The sequence below is a fragment of the Amblyomma americanum genome, chromosome 1 (assembly GCF_052857255.1).
Source record: "Amblyomma americanum isolate KBUSLIRL-KWMA chromosome 1, ASM5285725v1, whole genome shotgun sequence".
Classification (NCBI taxonomy): domain Eukaryota; kingdom Metazoa; phylum Arthropoda; class Arachnida; order Ixodida; family Ixodidae; genus Amblyomma; species Amblyomma americanum.
This window is the reverse complement of record NC_135497.1, coordinates 115693093-115712562: the sequence shown is the minus strand read 5'-3', so window position 1 is coordinate 115712562 and position 19470 is coordinate 115693093. Positions and strand designations below refer to the sequence as shown.

Below are 19470 nucleotides of genomic sequence, written 5' to 3'. Positions count from 1 at the left end.
TTGAGGAAACATTTATTATGGCATTGAAAATTTAAACTCTGGTGAATTAAAATTTCCCAAGTTTTAATAATTAATATAGTGAATGTATTTATTATGCAAGGGTATTTGTTAATCAAGAAAATATGGTATACCATCTCATCATGGAAAAATGGCAATACTAGTTCCGGAATCAAGGTCACTGTCATTTTATAAGAACATACAACACTGAAGGCATGCAACAAAAGATTATGATGCAAATTCATCTATTTGCTATAGTTCATTACCACTTCAAAGTTAAAAAACAACAGAACAAAAAAAAAAGAAACACACCTTTGACAGAGAGGTGCTGAATGGCCAGCAGCCAATAATCAGCAGCCCAAGAGACATGACACCTCTGTAGAAGAATGTGATGACCTATTTTGTTGAAATAAGGATGTGCGTTCATCAAAATTTGTTAGAATTTTTAAATCCAATGCTTCTAATAATGCAATGCAGACACTTACCACAAGTTCCATTGCGAGAATTGCTATAAAGGTCAATGCCACAAACCACATTTTTACTTCAAAGCGTCTCAGGTATGCTTTGGCTTCATAGTACACATCAAGCCTGAAAAACAATGAAGCAATAAACATGGCTTTCACCTTAGACCATTATGTACTGAGGCTTAACACCATCAAATGAAAAAAGACAACACTTTATACTGACACTTTTAAAAGCAACACGTAAATCAACTAGAATAAGCACACAGGTACTTCACTTAAAAAACTCAAGCCAAAATGATTGGCTTTATATCTGTACTCCTGAGCCTACCTTCGGTTCTATTTTGAACTGAAAAAACTGCACCCACTAGACTTCATATTCAGCTTTTTTCCCCCTTCCCCAGGCAATGAAGAGATAGATACCCTACCACTAACACCATTTCCCAGACCAAATATAACTCATGGCTCCAACTTATTTGGATCATCACAGATGACATTTTAATCGGTTAACATTCTCGTTGGGCACACCCCATATCATGATCACATTAAGTGGTCATGGATGACCAATCAGGAGTTCTCGCTTACACCATGAACTCTGGAAAACCTATCTGAGAAAGCTTGTGGTGGAAAAGTCATGTATTGTGCCCACAGGAGGTATTCACTTGACGACACTGGCCTCACTCGAGTGCCAGATTTTTTATTTAAGGGTGGCATGGTTGGCACCGTTGCCACAGCAACTGCCACTGACTTTCTAGCCATGACCATGCCTCGCCTTTCTTCATGAACTGAAGGCATATCAGAGAGTGCTTTTCTTGCACTCATTTAACCACAATTTTTGGCAATTTTCAAGAAGCTCATAGATCTTAATCTTCTGCTTCCTTGTCTGACCACAGCAAGTATTGAAAATGATAGCGCAGTACCCGAATGGTGAGAAGCCAAAAGCCCTGGTAAAATGTTTTCCTTTCGCTGACTGGGCCTCGCACCATAGCCGCTTGTATTTTTGATCAAACCCATTTAATGTCTCTTGAACAACTTAAAGGCATGTAGCATGACGTTGGTGACCATTCCCTAGACTTTGTTATTTGGAGCATCGAATATCTGTAGATGTCTGGACAAATGGGACAACTGCAAAAACTTACTAGTAGGCATGCAAAACTATGCCTCTGCAGCCACCTGTTAACACAAGATTGATAAATGAATTTTGTGATGGACACCCATGCCACAAGAACACTTTAAATGCTTCTGAATTGACTGCCAGTCAACTGAACGGCCAAAATACTGCTGCTAGCCACGCAGCTCCAATGACTACCAAGCCTATACTAATAAGGAGTGCAAGTCCCAATTAAGACTCGTGAAGGCCTCTGAGCGCATTCTTGAGCAAAATGCAGTCACAATTAGAAACCACAAAATAACAGCCAAAACAAGGTAACCATAACAATTCATTTGCCTCATAGAAGCTAATTTTGCTAGCCATCCTGGTTAGCTTAGTTAGAAGAGTGACTGCCCTTGAAAGGCGGTGATTCAAGGTTCAATTCCTAGACAAGGCCAAATTTTTTAACTATGAAGTTTCTGTGAAAGCTGTATAGTTTTTATTTGTGGCTGCATGGCCACACTTGGATGGTGCTAATGAGTAATTACTTCTTTATTTAAAATCTATGGCACCTTGGGTGTTTACCCTAATGCATTCGACTAGAAGTGAATTCTTCATTAAGCACATGAAAAACTTCAGTTATAACGTTACAGGCAATGGCCTAACACTGCTGAATGTTTCCGAGAAAAACTCCCCTTCAGAAGTTTTTTGCACAAACTGATCCACCCAGTGGGCACTGTCCTTGGTACTAAATGACTCTTGAATTCAGCAGAATTTGAGAACCTCAAATCTGGGCAACTCAGCCATAATTTGAAAGTGCTCATTCATAACAGGTATAAATCAATATGACTTAATTACTACTACATTTATGTGAATATAATGAGCGTTCCACTTCCTCATTTTGTCTGTTTCAGAATGCATCTCACATATTTGGAACCAAGGTACGAATATAGCACAATTTTTTTTTTCTCACTGTTCCTCAAGATAGCAGTGACATTCACCACCAGACTTGGGAACTGCAAGGAGAAGCTAGCTTTTCGAAGCCCTTGGGGCTGCGTGACGAGCATGAGCAAAAAAGAGAGTGGCTATGAACGTGGAAAGAAGGCGGTGCGGGCAATTGAGAAAAATTATGCATTGGAAGAGCTGAGTGCAGTAGGGAAAAGGAGAATGGGCGAATGGGCACAGGAGTAGGCAGCACAAAACGTTGAAGCAGTAGCACGGTGACAACAGAGGCTGCTGCTGCATGGGAGACAGCGTGCATTAGTTGCGTTGGAGGCAATGCTGCGGTCAATGATGTCATACGCATTACTGAAGCATTTCCTCTTAAATAAAATCAATGTATTAGTTACTTCAGCATTTTTGTGTGCAGTCTCTATTTTTTACTAGCCCTCTGCACCGCAGCTGTAATTAGATTATATATACATCTTTTCTTTTCATGGGCCGCCACGGTGGCTCAGTGGTTATCGTACTCGGCTCCCGACCAGGAAGACGTGGGTTTGAACTAGGCTGCAGCGGTCATAATTCAATGGAGGCGAAATTCTAGAGGCCTGTGTACTGTGTGATGTCAGTGCACGTTAAAGAACCACCGGCGGTCGAAATTTCCGGAGCCCTTCACTACGGTGTCCCTCATAGCCTGAGTCGCTTTGGGATGTTAAACTCCTATAAACCATAAACCATACCTTTTTTCATTTTCGTGAGGTGTCAAACTTCCCCCGTCGCATTATTTATGTGTAAATATGGTACTTCCAGAAACTGCTTTGCTAAACTGTCTAAAACTGGCTATCATACAGACGCAAGTCGGACTGCGAAGGCAAAAACAGCCAGCATCTAATCTACCATGCAGAAATGAGCCCAGTGTAAGTGCACCAACTTTAGCTAACATTCAGAACTGCGCTTGGTTATATCAGGGACAGCAGCAGTAATGAATAGGCATGGCATGCTATGTGGGGTCTTACGTTCCACAGATGCACATGGGCTATGAGAGATACCATAGCGGATGGCTGTGGATTAATTGTGACCACCTGATGGTCTTTAACATGCACTGATATTGCACAACACACTGTCACATATTCATTTTGACACTGAAATAAGACCATTGCAGCCAAGATTATAACTTTTAGAATGCAACAGTTTAAAATTCATTTCCACTTAGAGTATGAAAAGAGCCTTGTGATACTCACTCATAGAAAACCATTGTCCACAAAACAATAGGGATCAGGAAGTAAAAGTAATACATAAAAGGTGCATTTTGTACTGAAATAAAATATTAGAATGTGGTGAGTTACAAGTTGTCTGCATTTGGCAACATATCATTGCACAACACAAACATATTTTACACAGACAGAACAACACTTTGTGGGTGCCATTTGTAAAAAATAAAAATTTTATAAGCAACTATTTCTGTGAAACAACAAGGCAGGTTTTGTTCACAAGCAACAGAAGCAATACACATTTTCAGTTGAAAACAATAAAATGGTTTCAGAGTAAAAACTCAGTCACAGTATTGAACTGCCCACAGCAGCGGCATCTGTAGCTAAAATATGTGAACTTTTGATAGCAAGTTTCCGGAGAAAAAAAAAAAAAGAGCAAAGTTTTGATATAAATACTGATATAAATAGAAATGATAAACTACTGCACTTTCTTGGTGATCAGGTTCACTTTGGCTTAAGTAGCAAAATCGCTTTAAAGCAAACAAATGAAATGAAATCTTGTACTCAAATGTATATACTAGGCATGGTAGAATAGTAAAGTATTTGATTCGATCCGAATGTTTTCCAATCAAAATCTCGAAATATTCACCTCGGGCGAATAACGTTTCTGTATCTCTTGCTGCGCGTGGTTTCGGTTTAACATACCCCTCCTCCTCCAGGATGGCACCACGGTGCGCGCGTAACGAAAGCCCCGACTGTTCGCTGTGTGACTATGTTCCCACGCGTATGCCAAAGCCAGTCTATGCATGCTCGCGGCAACAGATGCTTGCAGGCCGAAGCGTGGCACCCAGATCAGTACCTGCTAGGTGTCTACGGCCGCGCTACCCGCTATGTGCAAGCGCCATAACTGGCACGGTGGCAAGCATCGGTAGACAATTAGCATAGTGCGATCAGCTTCCGCACGCCGCCAGTGTGCGTGAGCTGACTGGTTCCGATGGGGCAGGCATGCGAACAGCTGGCCGGTGCTTGGCACCTTGTGGCATCCTCAGGGCGATCTGCGTGTGCGCAGTGGCATCCGACGAAAGCGAATTGCGATAGGCTAAATCTCTTTAATAGGAGGATGCGCAGCTCCCTTGACCTCCACGAAATGAGTCCGAGCTGACTGCAGCTGCCACAGCAGCTCTTCTCCCCATGAAATTTGATAAACAAGCATGACGACGTGAGCACGAAGTGGAGCTAACACATGAGACATGAAGATGGGTGCTCTTTTCCGAAGCTGACGCGAAGTGGCGCTGGGTGCGCAGTACATACGCCTAGCAGGTGTCATGGAGTTGCTGCCTGAAAGCAACAGTGGTGCAAAGACACAATCGCAATTAAGAGAAACAGTTGGAGATCCCACATATAGGCCTCAAACTCCACAGATGCATTGGTACCACATGCAGGTCAGAGGCCCCAATTTCCAATAGCCATTTTTGCAGAAACTCCACACACATTTAATACTTGTGACAAAGCTTCAATGCATTCTCTTTGCTTTCATGTAGTAGCCTCGTGTCTTCAAAAAATACATGATTTCAGAAATGCTCATTGTGCCATTCAGCCTTTTTTGTGTTCCAAAAGTATTCGAAATATTCGATTCAAAATTATTCAAAGAAGATTACTATTCACTTCGAATTTGTTTCTAACCAAAAAAACCACTATTCGCACATGCCTAGTGCATACATAGTATTTGTAGACAGTGTGACCACTCATGTCAAAATAGGCATCATGATGTGGAGAAACTAAACTTGCTCTCATAACATTTTGTACAATACACTGAAAAAGTACAGTAAAAACACTACAACGTGGCCAAAAGAATGCTTTTATATGTTTCAGAACAGAAGTCTAGAAACTTAATCATATTCTAACGCAATTTTAGCAGAAAGTGTACATGTGCAATACAGATTAGCAGTGCAATGTGCTGCAATGAATCAGGTTAGTATGCTCAAATATATGCAAACCATCTTTTGTTAAGCACTGCATAAAAACTAAAGAAACACATGCAAAAGAAATGATTCAAGACCAAAGCCTTGCACCCGTCAATCTCCTCCCTTCAAACTGGATAACATCAGACAAAGTCTCACCATATAAGAGCACTGTTGACAAAAACAGCACCAAAATGGATGTGGAAATGATCTTGACTTTCGTTTGCCACTCTTGATTCCTCTTGTTAGACTGACTTTCCAGAGACTTGCACATGATGCCAGTATAGTTGCGTAACACAAGCAGAATAACAAAAGCCATCCAACCAATAAAACCAAGTGCTACTGCAATGCTGAAATAATAAAGGGGGGCACTAGGCATGAGCGTAAGCAGACTCTTTATGCTGTGCAAATTTCCAAAACACTCAATAACAACAAATATCAGCCACAATTAGATGGACATACAATGTTATGAAAAAAACCCGTGGGTTCAGTGGTGATGTTCATGACACCATGTGCAGGCACATTTTTTCCAAACACTATTAGAAATAGGGATGAGCCTCAGGCCCCATACATACAGCAAAGCAAAGAACACAGACAAAATGAAGTAATTATGTTACTTCCAGTGTTATGTTCAGAAAGCCAAATATAATGCCAAAGCCTACCTCAAGGTCAGTCTGTCATACTTCTGATAGTAAACAAGCCCTTTTAAAGCAAGTTCAATAAATTTTTCAATGACTTGCACCTGCAAAGAACATGGACCAATGTACATCTGGTATAAAAGCAGCAGTGTGGGGAAACGACGCAATTTAATACTTACCGCCTCCTTGTATCTTGACTGCTTAAGTAAGGTCTCAATCATTTCAGTTAGTTCAACTTCTCTTTTTGGCATCAAGTCTCTAACAGAGAGGGCATAGCATTTAGCGTCCAAAGCAGCAACAACCACACAAGATATGCAATGAGTCTCAAATAAATATTTACCTAAACTGGCGGAAAAACAGTGAAAAAGTTGTTTCCTCTATGATGTGCTTTTGCTGTTTGAACTGTGCAAGAATCTGCCTTGCATTTGTAAGCAGTGCGACCGCTCGAAAGTGCCAGTCAGTGTTGAGGTATTCAACAGGTAAAAGGCCCTACACAAACAGAATCCAAGGAACAAATGAGAAAAAGAAACATGCGCACTATTAACGCCATTAGGTATACAGGGTGAGCTGCTATGCTCAAGAACTCACCAGAGAATTGACTGGGATAGCCATACCCAAAAGAATAGCCATAAGAGGTGCAAGATCAGCTTGATTGATGTCTACTCTTCTGTACAAGGAAAGGTTCCATGCTGCAATTGCAAAAAGAAATTTATCACTGATTTTATGCATTAACAAAAACTGAAATTTGGGCATATAGTTTTGGGAGTTATAAATTCAAAATACAAACCTTACATTAAATGTGACTAGATACCTTGACCTCTGTTAACTTCCTTTGCAGTTTTATTGCAATAAGTGCATGCCATGTCGAGGAACTTGCAAATACAATGATTTTGTTTTTTTCATCTCTGTAGTCATATCAGGAACATCAAGCATGCTGTGGCGCATGTTACAATAGCAACCCAGAAAGATGGGAGTTGGTTCCATGTTACTCAAGCCTAACTGAATACGAATCATCGGTGCTACAAAAATCAGCTACACCTTGTTTTACAGCTTGCTGCAGAACTGTGCTGATGATATTGCAAAAATAAGTAACTCCTGTCAATATATGTGATAATGCAACAGAGAAGGTAGATGACCAGATCGGGGCTACTACAACCTATGGATTTTGTGATAAACAACAGCCATGCTGCAGTCATACGGTGACAAGCATGCACAGGGAGAACAAGTTCTTTTCTTGCAATGTGTCTGAGCTTCAATTCAAAACTTATCTGACCAAAGGCGTCTTGTATACCTGGGATATAGTGCCAGTCACTGTAGCCATGCCATGGAAGGCACCTTTTATTATTCGAGTCTTTGCGCTTTGTGCGCTTGTTAGCAGTTACTATACAACCACCACCTAGACTGGCAAAGTGTACAGCACTGCACACTTGATGTTTTTTTCTGTTTTTTTTTGCTCATAAGAGCTTTGTAGTTGCTACAGGTGCTTTACATGCTATCCTAAAGGGAAGAAATAATAATCTAGACTGGTTGATTGGTTGATTTACTGGCAATGGTCTCTTCAAAGTTAAATTGAAAGATGCAGTATGCATGGAAATGAAATATATTATTTATTTGTTTGCATGTATGTTGGTTCATTCATTTGTTTACTCCATTTTTTTGTTTACTCGTTAGTTTATTCAGAATACCCCAAAGGCCATTTGTTATGAAGGTATTAAACGAAGGTAAGGGGTGGGGTGAGGGGTGGAGTTGCACAGACGTTTGGTTTGGTTTGGTTTATGGGGGTTTAACGCCCCAAAGTGACTCAGGCTATGAGAGACGCCGTAGTGAAGGGCTCCGGAAATTTCGACCACCTGGGATTCTTTAACGTGCACTGACATCGCACAGTACACGGGCCTCTAGAATTTCGCCTCCATCGAAATTCGACCGCCGCGGCCGGGATCGAACCCGCGTCTTTCGGGCCAGCAGCCGAGAACCATAACCACTCAGCCACCGCGGCGGCTGCACAGACATTTGCCATAGAAAAACAATTAAGGATAACAAGAAAGAAGAAACATAAATTGAAACAAAAAGTAAATATAAATATTATATCAAAAACAGTAATAAAGTGGGGAAAGGGCATTGAAAAGCACAAAAACTAAGCATAATGAGTATATGGTGATATGCAAGCATATGAGTTCCTGAAACTTAGCTGAATCAGATTCTGCGGCAATGTCTGATGATAAGGCTTTCCATTCTGTTATTTTCTGCGGTATATATGTGCCAGGTGAACAAAATTCAACATTCTACCAAAAGAACACCATGCAAATTTTCCTTGAACTGAACCCCCATACGATATGCCAGGTGAACAAACGCATGCTTTAAAGAGAACACAGTATCAATCTCCATTACATTGTACCCATACACCAGGTGTTTCACGGAAGACTAAGTAATTTTAAAAAATAGGATTTTTTGAGCTAGTAAGCTGGTTAACTAATTTCCAATAATTAACTTTTTACCTCTTAGAGTTAGGCACCTAGTTGCAATTAGAAATTTGTAGCCGGTCGTTAATAACGGCCATACCAGCTTTCAGAATTTCGAAAACATGATTACCCTCGATGTTGTAACCCAACAAATTCTGGCTACATAGTGCTAAAATATATGCACATTTGGAGAGCATGCAGGCAAAGCAACCCCTCCAGTGCCGTAACTAGTCAAAATACTAGCCAAATTTTGTCAGGCCACAGCGCTGAAGGTAATCGTGTTCTCGACATTCTAAAAACTGGTACGGCTATTACTAACGACCAGCTACAAATCTCTAACTGCAACCAGGTACCTAACTCTAATAGTTAAAAAGTTAAATATTGGAAATTAGTTAGTCAGCTTATTAGTTAAGATGATTCACCAGTTTTCTTGTATCTGCCAACCCTGGCAATACTATGCCACAAAAGCCATATTTGTACCTCAAAAATTATATTTTTGAAAATTACTTAACACTTGCTATAATGTTCCAAGTGAGTAAATTCAACATACTTGAAAAAAAAAAAAAGCACAGCATCAATCTCTATTAAAGCAAGAGTTCACAGGGCGTTTTACCTAAGATTGCAAGTAATATTAAAAATAGGTTTTTTGAGTTAGAAAAACTCCTATTTCAGTATATTACTGTCAGCAGTGGTGTTCATCCGATACAGCTAAGACGTTACCTAGCGAGCTGGTTAACTTAATATAATCAATAATTAACTTTTAAACTATAAAAGTTAGACTCCCTCTTTCTTTACAAGTTTGTACCTCATTGTAAGTAATATCCATATCAGTTTTATATTTTCAAAAACAAGATTCTCGTCACTGACGCAGTGCAAGAAATTTTGGGCCTGCACATGAGCAATACAAAAACCGTGTGCCCATAGGTGTAGTTGCACGCGCTTCCCAAACATGCGGCTTCTGCTCCCCCTTATGCAGGCCCAAAATTTCTTACACTGCACTGGACGTCACTACACTGCACTGGAATCATACTTTAGAAAATCTAAAAACTTAAACGGATATTACTCGTGGTGAGCTACAAACCTCTAAAGAAATGAGGAGCCTAACTGCAACAGTTAAGTAAACAATTAGATATTAGTTCACGAACCTGCTAGTTAACATGTTTCAGCTGTATTGCGACGCAAACCACCGTAACAATGCAACAGCGAAAAGAGCGCTATTTTAAAACAGTAGACTTGTAAATACTACTGGCAGTCTTAGGTGAAACACCCTGTATATGAAGTGTGCATGCTACCTATCAAATATGAAAATAATTTTCAGCAAAGCCTTAGGTACAAATTCTGTCACGCAGTACATACCTTCTGAGTAGCCATCATAGTAGCCATCCCGGCCTGATAATCGAGGTAATGCAATCCCTGCTCCCCAGGCAATAAGTGGTGTTTCAGTTTCTGATGAGCTTCCTGCTCCATGATTTCCTGAATACAGTTTCTTTAATTAAATACAAAGCCCAACAGAAATATTTGAACTGTACATACATCTTCTCACAACTGAAAGATACTCACTAGAGACTAACTCAAGAAAACATGAAAACCTCGTTTTGTAAAATGTCGAAAATGACAAGTTCACTTGCCTTCCGTGAAATAGGGCGCTGCCACACCCCTACTTTCAATAGGGATGAATGCATTCTGGCTACCTTACATGAGCATGAAGTCTCATGGGCATAAATGACCGCGGTCGCAAATTTTTTGCCTGGCTCCCATTTTTTTTGCTGTGCTCAGTTAATTCGAATTTATTTCACAGTCCCAGTGACTTCGAATTAACGAGGTTTTACTGTATATCCTTTCTTTCCTGTTTCACCTTTCTTCCTGTCACAAAAGCTGTCACAATATATTAATGCAATTATTAATGGTTTGCTAAGCACACCCTTAGTTACAATCCACCTCACAACCCACCCCATAAACAATCCTTCATATCCTATGCCCAATTTTAGTCACCTACACTTAGAGGAATCATGAAAATTACTGGAAAAAGTAAGAAAAAAAATAACCTTCAAAAAATAGCCTGAAAAACAGCATGGAATGATGTTTGAGCAGACCAACCCTCAGACAAAGTTAGCTTACAGCTCGTACAGTTTTAAAGAGGAAATTTACTTTTCTCTATCTCACCACAAAGCAAAACTACATGCAATAGCACGCCAGCCCTTACTGCCCACCAGTGTAATGCATAAAAAAACTGTCAAGCAAATTACATTCACAGAATTCCTGTGCTGGTGACTGAAACTGGACATTCCCCAACACACACTCGTGATATCACTGAACATGAATGCTACTGTTCCTGACTTCAAACTGGTTTCACCAGAACAAAAATCCATCATGCACATAGTACTACTGGTTACAAAAGTCTCCAGGGTGCACAAAAAGATATTTAGGTGCATAGGCATGATGTGTGTCAATGTTTGCCTAATTTCACAGCCACTTATGAATGCATGCCAGTCTGAATTTTATCTCCAGAAATGTGGTCCCGAAGCACGAACTGATAACACAGCTATGCAATTAAGGTTCTGCTCGTGTGTCCCGGAAACTTTAATCCCTAGCAGTATATTTGGTCCATGGGTAACCTCTGAACTTTCTCATGAATTCCTGCTCCACTGACAGTGCGCAGCCACAAGTACCAACATGATTGCCTTCCACTAGATTGCATTCATTGCTGCTTGGCTACGACAGCATGGGAACAGCCTTAAAGGCTGAGCTCCAAGTACGCAAAAACTCACGCTAACGCGAAGGTGATGGCAGCAAGTGACGAGGGATGCCGTCGCGCAAAGCATTTTTGCCGTGTTGCTTGCCTCGTCACTCGGATCTGAACAAACAGAAAATTTCGCTTGTCCCCCAGAAGTCCCCCACGTGATTATCCAATCAGACCCCTACACAGCTGTTTCCGGTTTGTTCACGGTTTGCAATATAGCTTCTCCTCCGAGATCGCCTCAACAAGCGCGTCGTCTTGGTCATCGCCGCCGTCGAGAAAATATTTGCTTTGCTGTAGCTGTGAGGCAGACCTGCATCATTTAAATAATGAGAACAATCTACTTGTAGGTTACGGAGGGCTAACAACATTTGCAGTGGGCTATACAAGCGGGAGCACTGTAGGGAGAGATGCGTGTCGAGTCGCGGGTACCAGCGCCCGATCCACCGTGCCCTCGCTCCAACTGTACACACGTGCAGAAACACTCGCAGCGTGCATTCTCACTAGCATATTGTAGTTTTCTCACTTAGAAGCAGGTTGCGGTGATAGTTTACGGAAGTTTTTACTAAGCCGGGGTGCGCAGGCACCGAATGAAAACACACCTCCTTCATGAATCAGTGATATGACTTCATTGCCGCTGTCGCTACACCGCTGCCATAGAGAAAATATTTCTTTTGCCCTGGCTATGAGGCACATTAACAAAATTTTAAGAGAGAGAACAGGCTACGGGCGTGTTTACTAAGCTCGAGTGCACAAGGACGGGGACCGCTGTGCACGTCGCTGGTGCGCATCGCCTGCCACCTTCGCTTGCTTCGAGGTTGCCCACTAAGCGACAGAGCGAATGTCGCTGCATCGCGTCACTCTCTTTTTCGTGCACATGGAGCCCAATCTTAAACAGTACAGAACCATTCTTGCCATATTTCCACATGATCTTGAACAATTTAAACATGTTCCTTAAAAGCCAACTGCAATGAAATTTTTTGTCCCATGAAAGGACTTTTTCCTCGTACTAGTTCCCAGAGAGTACTAAAAACAAAAGATGGCATTCATAAGAGAAGTGAGTGCGTCAGGAATAGCTCGCAAAAGCTGCAGCTTTTCAAACCGAAACTGAAAAAAGGCCGAAAATTGCCAAGAAACGGAAATGATGTGAAAACGGGCATAGTCGGATATCACTTGGGTACTATAAATGTGCTGTTTTAGCAGCTCGTTGCTGCCCACAAAAATCGTAGTGGCACAGATGCGCATTACAGTAATGTATTTTCAGTGACATGAATACCCCTTACATGAATTTACAGCACTGTGAATGAATGTCCGCCAACCAAAACCTCTTATAATTTTGCAGCGTCTGCTTTTGTCCTCCTGTCACCGACAAAAGATTTCGCTGCTAGCAGGACTTTTGCGAAGTCTCTTTTTTTTTGTCAAGAACAGCCACAAATGATGCGAAGTTTATATTTAATTCTGATCAAACCAGGAAACGACCCCACCAGAACACCATGAGGAAAAAAAAACAATGTGGCACGCGGCTCACTGTTTGCTGTACTTCAGAAATGCATGCGGCATGTGTGTTCATGTTTGGCATAAGCGTTCATGGCCCCAACCGCTACACAGCGCTTAGAGAAGATACGCTCACCTAAAATTTGGATGCACTTTCCCACAGTCCCACACCAGGTCAGCTAAGCCATATTTCAGCCACCAGTCTTTCAAACCATGCCATCCGTGATCTGTTCATTCCTAATGGGCCCAGCTTGAGAAGGTTTTTGGTGATCAATACCTACATCATGTCCACTAAATTGCCTAATCGAGCAATACAACGCCAGGTGCACAAGTTGCCTCCTCTAGAGCTTTTTAAATGCTTATTAAGAACAGAACTGGTTCTCTAAGAAGCATACAACCTTTATGACATACCTGACATAATAAGAGGTATTCTAGACAAAAAGTATTGCAGTTAGCCTTTAATGAACTTAGTAGCATTACCTTGTTTTCAAAGTTTTTGCCAAATTTAACTTGAAACATGTCAACTAGCCACGCAAAACAACCAGCACACATAAACTTATGCTTCTTGCCAGTGTGGCAAGAAAGGGCACTGTCCAGATTTCAACTAACTGAAGTTTAGAATTAAATTACAGAAGCCCCTTACCATGCAATGGATTAACATGCAAATCAGCACAGGAGCACTGTAAGCAGTACTGCAGTTAAAGCTTTAGCGCAGGAATGTGCCCCAAATGATCTAAATAGCTATGAAGACATGTACTTAACTTTACAATGAGCAACAGCCATTAAAATATGCAAGTAAAATATATGCCTATCACATGAACACGGAACACAAAACATGCGCTGGCTCCTTATGCTTCAAATTCTTCCTTGCAAAAATGTCATGGATTCGGTCAATTTTTAAAATTTCGTAGCATCAAAACTTGACCAAACACTAAATGATCCTTTCATTAATATTGTTGTGAACAGGATTCACACCGGCAATTAAAGCGAAGATTCATCGACTGGGATGACCACGTGGTAGTGGCAGTTCCGACAGATTGTTGACCCCACGAGGACCCCTGCGAAAAAAAGATGCCTCCTTGGGAAGCAGCCGCTGAAATCTTTCCCACGCTCTCGAAGAGGGGGAGATGACCTTCCCTTTGTCTGCAGTTCCTCGCAAGACACGACCCACGGTGTACAGTCAAAGGGGGAAGCGGGCAGCGGCATCTTCCCGGAATTAACCGTAACTGACAGCTTCGGACGAAGTAGCAGCGGACCTCCGAATCCTATGCGCCCATTCCCACGGGGCTCCACGTACTATGTGCGGAGACTCTTCCGATCTGTGCCTCGTGTTCAATGGGCTACCACCTGGTGAAAGGGGCGGAGCCTTAGTGTATTTAACGAGTGTCCTGAGAAGGAACGAAGGCTCTCGGCCTTAGCGAGAAGGCTCATCCAGTGGCTCTGGGCCTTGGCGACAAGGCTCATCCCTCATTCAATCGCTCGACGCTATGAATTTTTAATTTGCGACTGTTTGCTCTTTCTGTTTCTTTCATAAAATATGTAAATAAGTTTCCCTAAATGCCAGTAAACCTGTTTGTGTTTACCATTCCCAAATGTCAAGCTTTCATCCTTCCTCGCCCTGCTCTGGCCAAACAGCGCTACCTGCATAAAAAAAACTGGCCATGCTACCCGGGCCGTAACAACTGGTGATCAGCGGTGAGATCCGATCCCTGGACGCCCCAAGAATGTTTTTATGCACCAAAGAAACACTATAGGCTATAATTCACTGTAGTGGAGATGTCTGTACTACTCCAGGTTTCTAAGTTACTGATACATCAGTAGACTAGTGTTTTCCCATTTCACTTCCATCAAAGTGAGGCTGCCAAGGCAGCGATCAAGCCCATGACTTCATGTTCAAAAGCAGAATGCCACTGCAGCCAATCTAAACCACCCTTCAAGTTCCATGAGTAACAGTGGGTAAAACACATTCAAGCAGCACAGTACATACCCACAAGCTTCTCAGACAAGTGCCACTCTCTTACGTAGCCTATATAAGGAATGAAAAGCTCGCTCTTTTTCTTCCACCTTTGGCCCACTCTTTCTACCCATCCAAGACCTACACAACATAACTTTGCTTAATCCAGGCAAAATGACTGCGTTTTTTGTAACGGAAATACAAAAGACATGACTGGCACAATATTGGCTAGTAGGGAAAAAAATGTTGGCAGATTAGTGAAAAAAATGAAATGGCAGTACATTACTTGGGATTCTGTAAGAAGTGCAAGTGCAAAGAAATCTGAAGGGCAGCATTTCACCCTAATAATTACATACAGAACTTTAAACCTACGCTCACTCTCAGTGACATTCCTAAAAACATCTTGCCATAACCAGAGTGCTCTTGCAGTTAAAGGGACACTGAGGAGAAATTGAAGTTGGCTTGTATCGATAGAATAGCAGCTCCTGATCACAAAAACGCCACTCTTACTGAAAACAAAGCTCTTGTAATGTAGAAAATAGCAAGAACCAAATTACAGGTATTGCCGCCACAGGCCAATCTCGCAAGTACAAGCGTGATGACTTCCTAGGACAAGAGGCGCCACCTTGGAGGAATTTTCCTTACTTCATGTAAACCACGAATCTCTGAGGCTGGGAAAGGAAGGTAGCGCACCGCACCGCTAGCCGTCAAAAATCACGGAGTCTGCGTTCACGACATGTTTCACGTCACTCCGTTCTGTGGCGTCATAAGAGCTGCCGTGGCGTCGTAAGAGTTCCCTGAGTTTGAATCAGAGCTGCGGGAAAAACTTTTCAACTTCGAATCTAAATTCCTTTGAAATAAATGCATCTTTCGCGCCCGGACAAGCGGCAACAAAGTCATGAAATGCCGAACTATCAGATTTTGCTAACAAAAAAAAATGATAGAGTTCTCCTCAGTGTCAATTTAAATTAAAACATATTTCGGGTCTCCCACTGCAACCAGTCAAAGGACCAGCTTGGTATACATACCCCAGTCTGTCATTCCATGATCAGATGTGAAAACATAAGCAGTTTTGCCATCCTCTTGATAAAACTCTTCAAAGAGCTTGACCACATCCTTTACATTTCGATCAACCAATGCAATGTTTTCACAGTACTCTCTAAAAGAACAAGACATCATTTCACTCATATAAAACAATAAAGCAGGATCAATTTCAAGGTGACACACAAAGAACTTACTTTGATTCAGGTGTATAACCATGCCCAATGGTGTCCAAACCAAGAAGGTGCAAAAAGAAAACTGTTTTATCCCTTTTAAGCATCTCATTTAACGTTTGATTGTCTTCTGCACTGCGTAGAAACTCCTGAAATTACCAAAACATTTTTTCACAATTCATATCAAGACCACATACGGAACCATAAGTCATGAATACTGCACATATATTCAAATACCTGGCAGATTACTCAAACAAAACTAGCTCCATGGTCATGTTTGGTTTATGGCCTATAGGGGTTTAACGTCCCAAAGTGACTCGGGTTATGAGGGACACCATGGTGAAGGGCTCCAGAAATTTTGACCACCTGGGGTTCTTCAACGTGCACTGACATCGCACAGTACACGGGCCTCTAAAATTTTGCCTACATCGAAAATTGACCGCCATGGCCGGGATTGAAGCTGTGTCTTTTGGGACAGCAGCTGAGCGCCATAATCACTAAGCCAACGCGGCGACTCCATGGCCATGTACTATGCCATCTTTTGAATGAATATAACTCAGGCTAGAATGAAGGCAGTAATGCTGACAATTTAGGTACTTTGCTTGTAATTGCAGAACTCATCTGTATATATCAAACATGAAATTTTACCGATAAAAAGAAAATTAAAAATCAGAAGATATTGGAATAATTTTCATTAAAAGGGGCGCCACTTAAACACAGAGATCAACAGTCACTTTACGTGGTGCATGACTAGTCATTTAAAACGAACACACGCAGAAAGCAGCGTAATCATACCTGGAGCTTTCCAAAGACCCATAGGTCAAGTCTGGAGGCATCCTCATCAGCAAAGTCTATTTCATTCGTATCATAAGTATGTGCATGAATGTGCTTCACATAGTCCCCTATTGTGCAAGGGAAGTATTTGAAAGAACCTTTGAACAGACATACAAACAAGGTGATTTAAAATAAAAAAAATAAAAAATAGTCACCATGACAAGCTTGGGAACCATCACTCATTTTCATTACACTCCATACATTTACTAGAAGATGGATGTGGAGACAGTACTTTCCGAGTATTGTTAGAACAATCGTGAAGTAAACAAGGTAATTTATTGCAATCAGCAGAACAATACAGTATAAAATTATGTACATACAAGGTGCTTTCATATCTGACATGCAAAATGAAAATTTCGGTCAGGGCTAGTTGGTTCATTGCAGAAGTTAACAGCAGAAAAAGAGGACAATTGAAGAAGGACAAGAAAGGCACACACAAGACAGCGTTCATCACACCTTGTGTGTGCCTTTCTTGCCTTCATTTAATAGCACAGTTTTTCGTTTGTTGATGTACAAGGATCGGAAATTAAAATTCAATGACCACAATTGCAAAAATGTACACACAGTTGGTTCTGCATTCTGAGCCAAGGTGACAGTCCAAAGCTCACAAGTCAGAACACTGAAGCTTTGGCCCATTCTTAAACCTTTATATTACCTTGATATATACACATTACTGTAGGTTTATAGCAATCCTGTGGCATCTTAAAATGGTATGAAGTTCAGGTAATCCATGAGAAGGCTATATAGTAGGCCTGTGTTGTACAGTACATCAGCAAAGAGCAAGCCAAATGAGTTTAAATGCATAATTGCAAAAGGAGAACATGCACACAGCAGTAGTTGTACGAGGTCAGATACGACAGGGGTGCGCACAACTATAGCCTTGAGCATGTAGCCAAGAGATATAATACAAAACCTTCTACGACAAGGCATAGTTACCAAAAAGCTTAATGGGGCTGTATACCTTCATACCTACACTTTTTCCTCATATTCACCGCCTCATTGCACCTTCTATACTGTTGACTCTAACCCCAGTGCAGAGTAATAAACAAGAGCAATGGCAATGTGCCTCAGGATAACTTGTCAGCATTTGTAAATAAATACTCCAATCCCTGCACTGGGATCAAAAACATTGTTCACAACTGAATATTTAATATAAATGATTCAAGACGTTGATTTTAAGTCGGGCGTCAAGTGTACTATGTATATGGCAGGCAGTGATTAGACTAGGAAATATTCAAACTAGTAGGACGCTGTGCCTCTGACTACGTCTTCAGCATGATGCATTTAAAATATGCACATAAACGTGTTTCCTTTCCTCTTCGACAAAAATGCTACTCCATGATGCCGTATTATTTCAGTCATGCCCGTGACACCACAAGAGTGAATGTAAATGAAATGAAAAAAGGGGACGCTCTTAAAGAAAAGTATGATGATGATGATATCTTGCAAGGGTTAGTCCGAGGCCATTTAAATAAACCATCTGAAAACTTGCCAGTACTTTCCCATCGTATGGAACCAACAGCAAAAATACAACTTTAAGCAGTGGTGCAGACACACATTTAAGGGCTAACATGCATTCAATGCTTAGGTGAAAAGATGGAGTAAGGAGGAAGGCATGTATTTCGTATGAGGGAGGTCAGATTTCAAGGCTGCCTCACACTGACATGCCTTGACCCCATTTAGACTCTGGCAAAAAGCAATGCAATTAATTGTACATACCTTTTGTAAAAAGATGCACGATGTCAGCTGCCCCCCATGCCCACACATGTCGACTTCTGTTGAACACTGAATCAAACTCTACTGGGTTATGTTTCCACCCTTTGGTGACAGCGCTGACATCTTCATAAAACCCTGCTATGAGGGCGACATGGCCAGGCCTTGACTCTGTTGGCACTCGAGTGTGTGACACTCCCCAGCTTCCTTTTTCTGTAATAACTGACCTGCAAAAAAATTCATTTTGACAGTCTAGTTGTGCCAATCAGAGAAACACCTTTCCTGAATATATTCTGTAAAAATATCTAACAAATTCCTCAGAGGTATCCAATGTAACAAATTTCAAAACAGCCAGACTAACCATGATGTATACAAAATTTCTCTATTTATACCAGGAATTGTGACAAATGGACAAAAACACATGCAAAGTATACCACACACAGAATTACATTTGGATAATAAGCAATATTATTTTAAACAAAACACAACAACGCTACCAGACATACACAGATGCCTTTTTGAATATCAACACAGTTGAACTCAGTACAGCCTGTGTACAAAAGGCAAGAGCCACAAGTAAGGCATTTCTTTTCCAGATAAAACCACGTACTTCTATAATTTCGTAGCTTGAGCAAGATTCATAAAAACTAGGTGAAACAAAAACTCCACTGAAAAGACTGCACTCTGAAAAAACTGTTTCTCTATAAGGCTTATTATAAGAGAGCGAAACTTGAATTTCATCGTGTCCTGTTCTCTGGTGTCGCAGAC

The 19470-nt window shown here is 41.2% G+C and overlaps 1 protein-coding gene across 1 annotated transcript in view; it reads right to left on the bottom strand.

Annotated features, from left to right (window-relative positions):
* The window catches only part of LOC144113496 (GPI ethanolamine phosphate transferase 1-like), a 57901-nt gene that overhangs the window by 35479 nt on the left and 2952 nt on the right, over positions 1–19470 (bottom strand). Inside the window, exons 2-14 of the mRNA XM_077646591.1 lie at positions 18709–18929; positions 16951–17057; positions 16180–16304; positions 15970–16100; positions 10113–10229; positions 6886–6986; positions 6638–6786; positions 6477–6555; positions 6322–6401; positions 5819–6009; positions 3729–3801; positions 483–585; positions 310–393 (exon numbers count right to left, since the gene is read on the bottom strand). Of these exons, the coding sequence (XP_077502717.1) occupies positions 310–393; positions 483–585; positions 3729–3801; positions 5819–6009; positions 6322–6401; positions 6477–6555; positions 6638–6786; positions 6886–6986; positions 10113–10229; positions 15970–16100; positions 16180–16304; positions 16951–17057; positions 18709–18929 (1561 nt within the window). The remainder of the gene's footprint in view (positions 1–309; positions 394–482; positions 586–3728; positions 3802–5818; positions 6010–6321; positions 6402–6476; positions 6556–6637; positions 6787–6885; positions 6987–10112; positions 10230–15969; positions 16101–16179; positions 16305–16950; positions 17058–18708; positions 18930–19470) is intronic.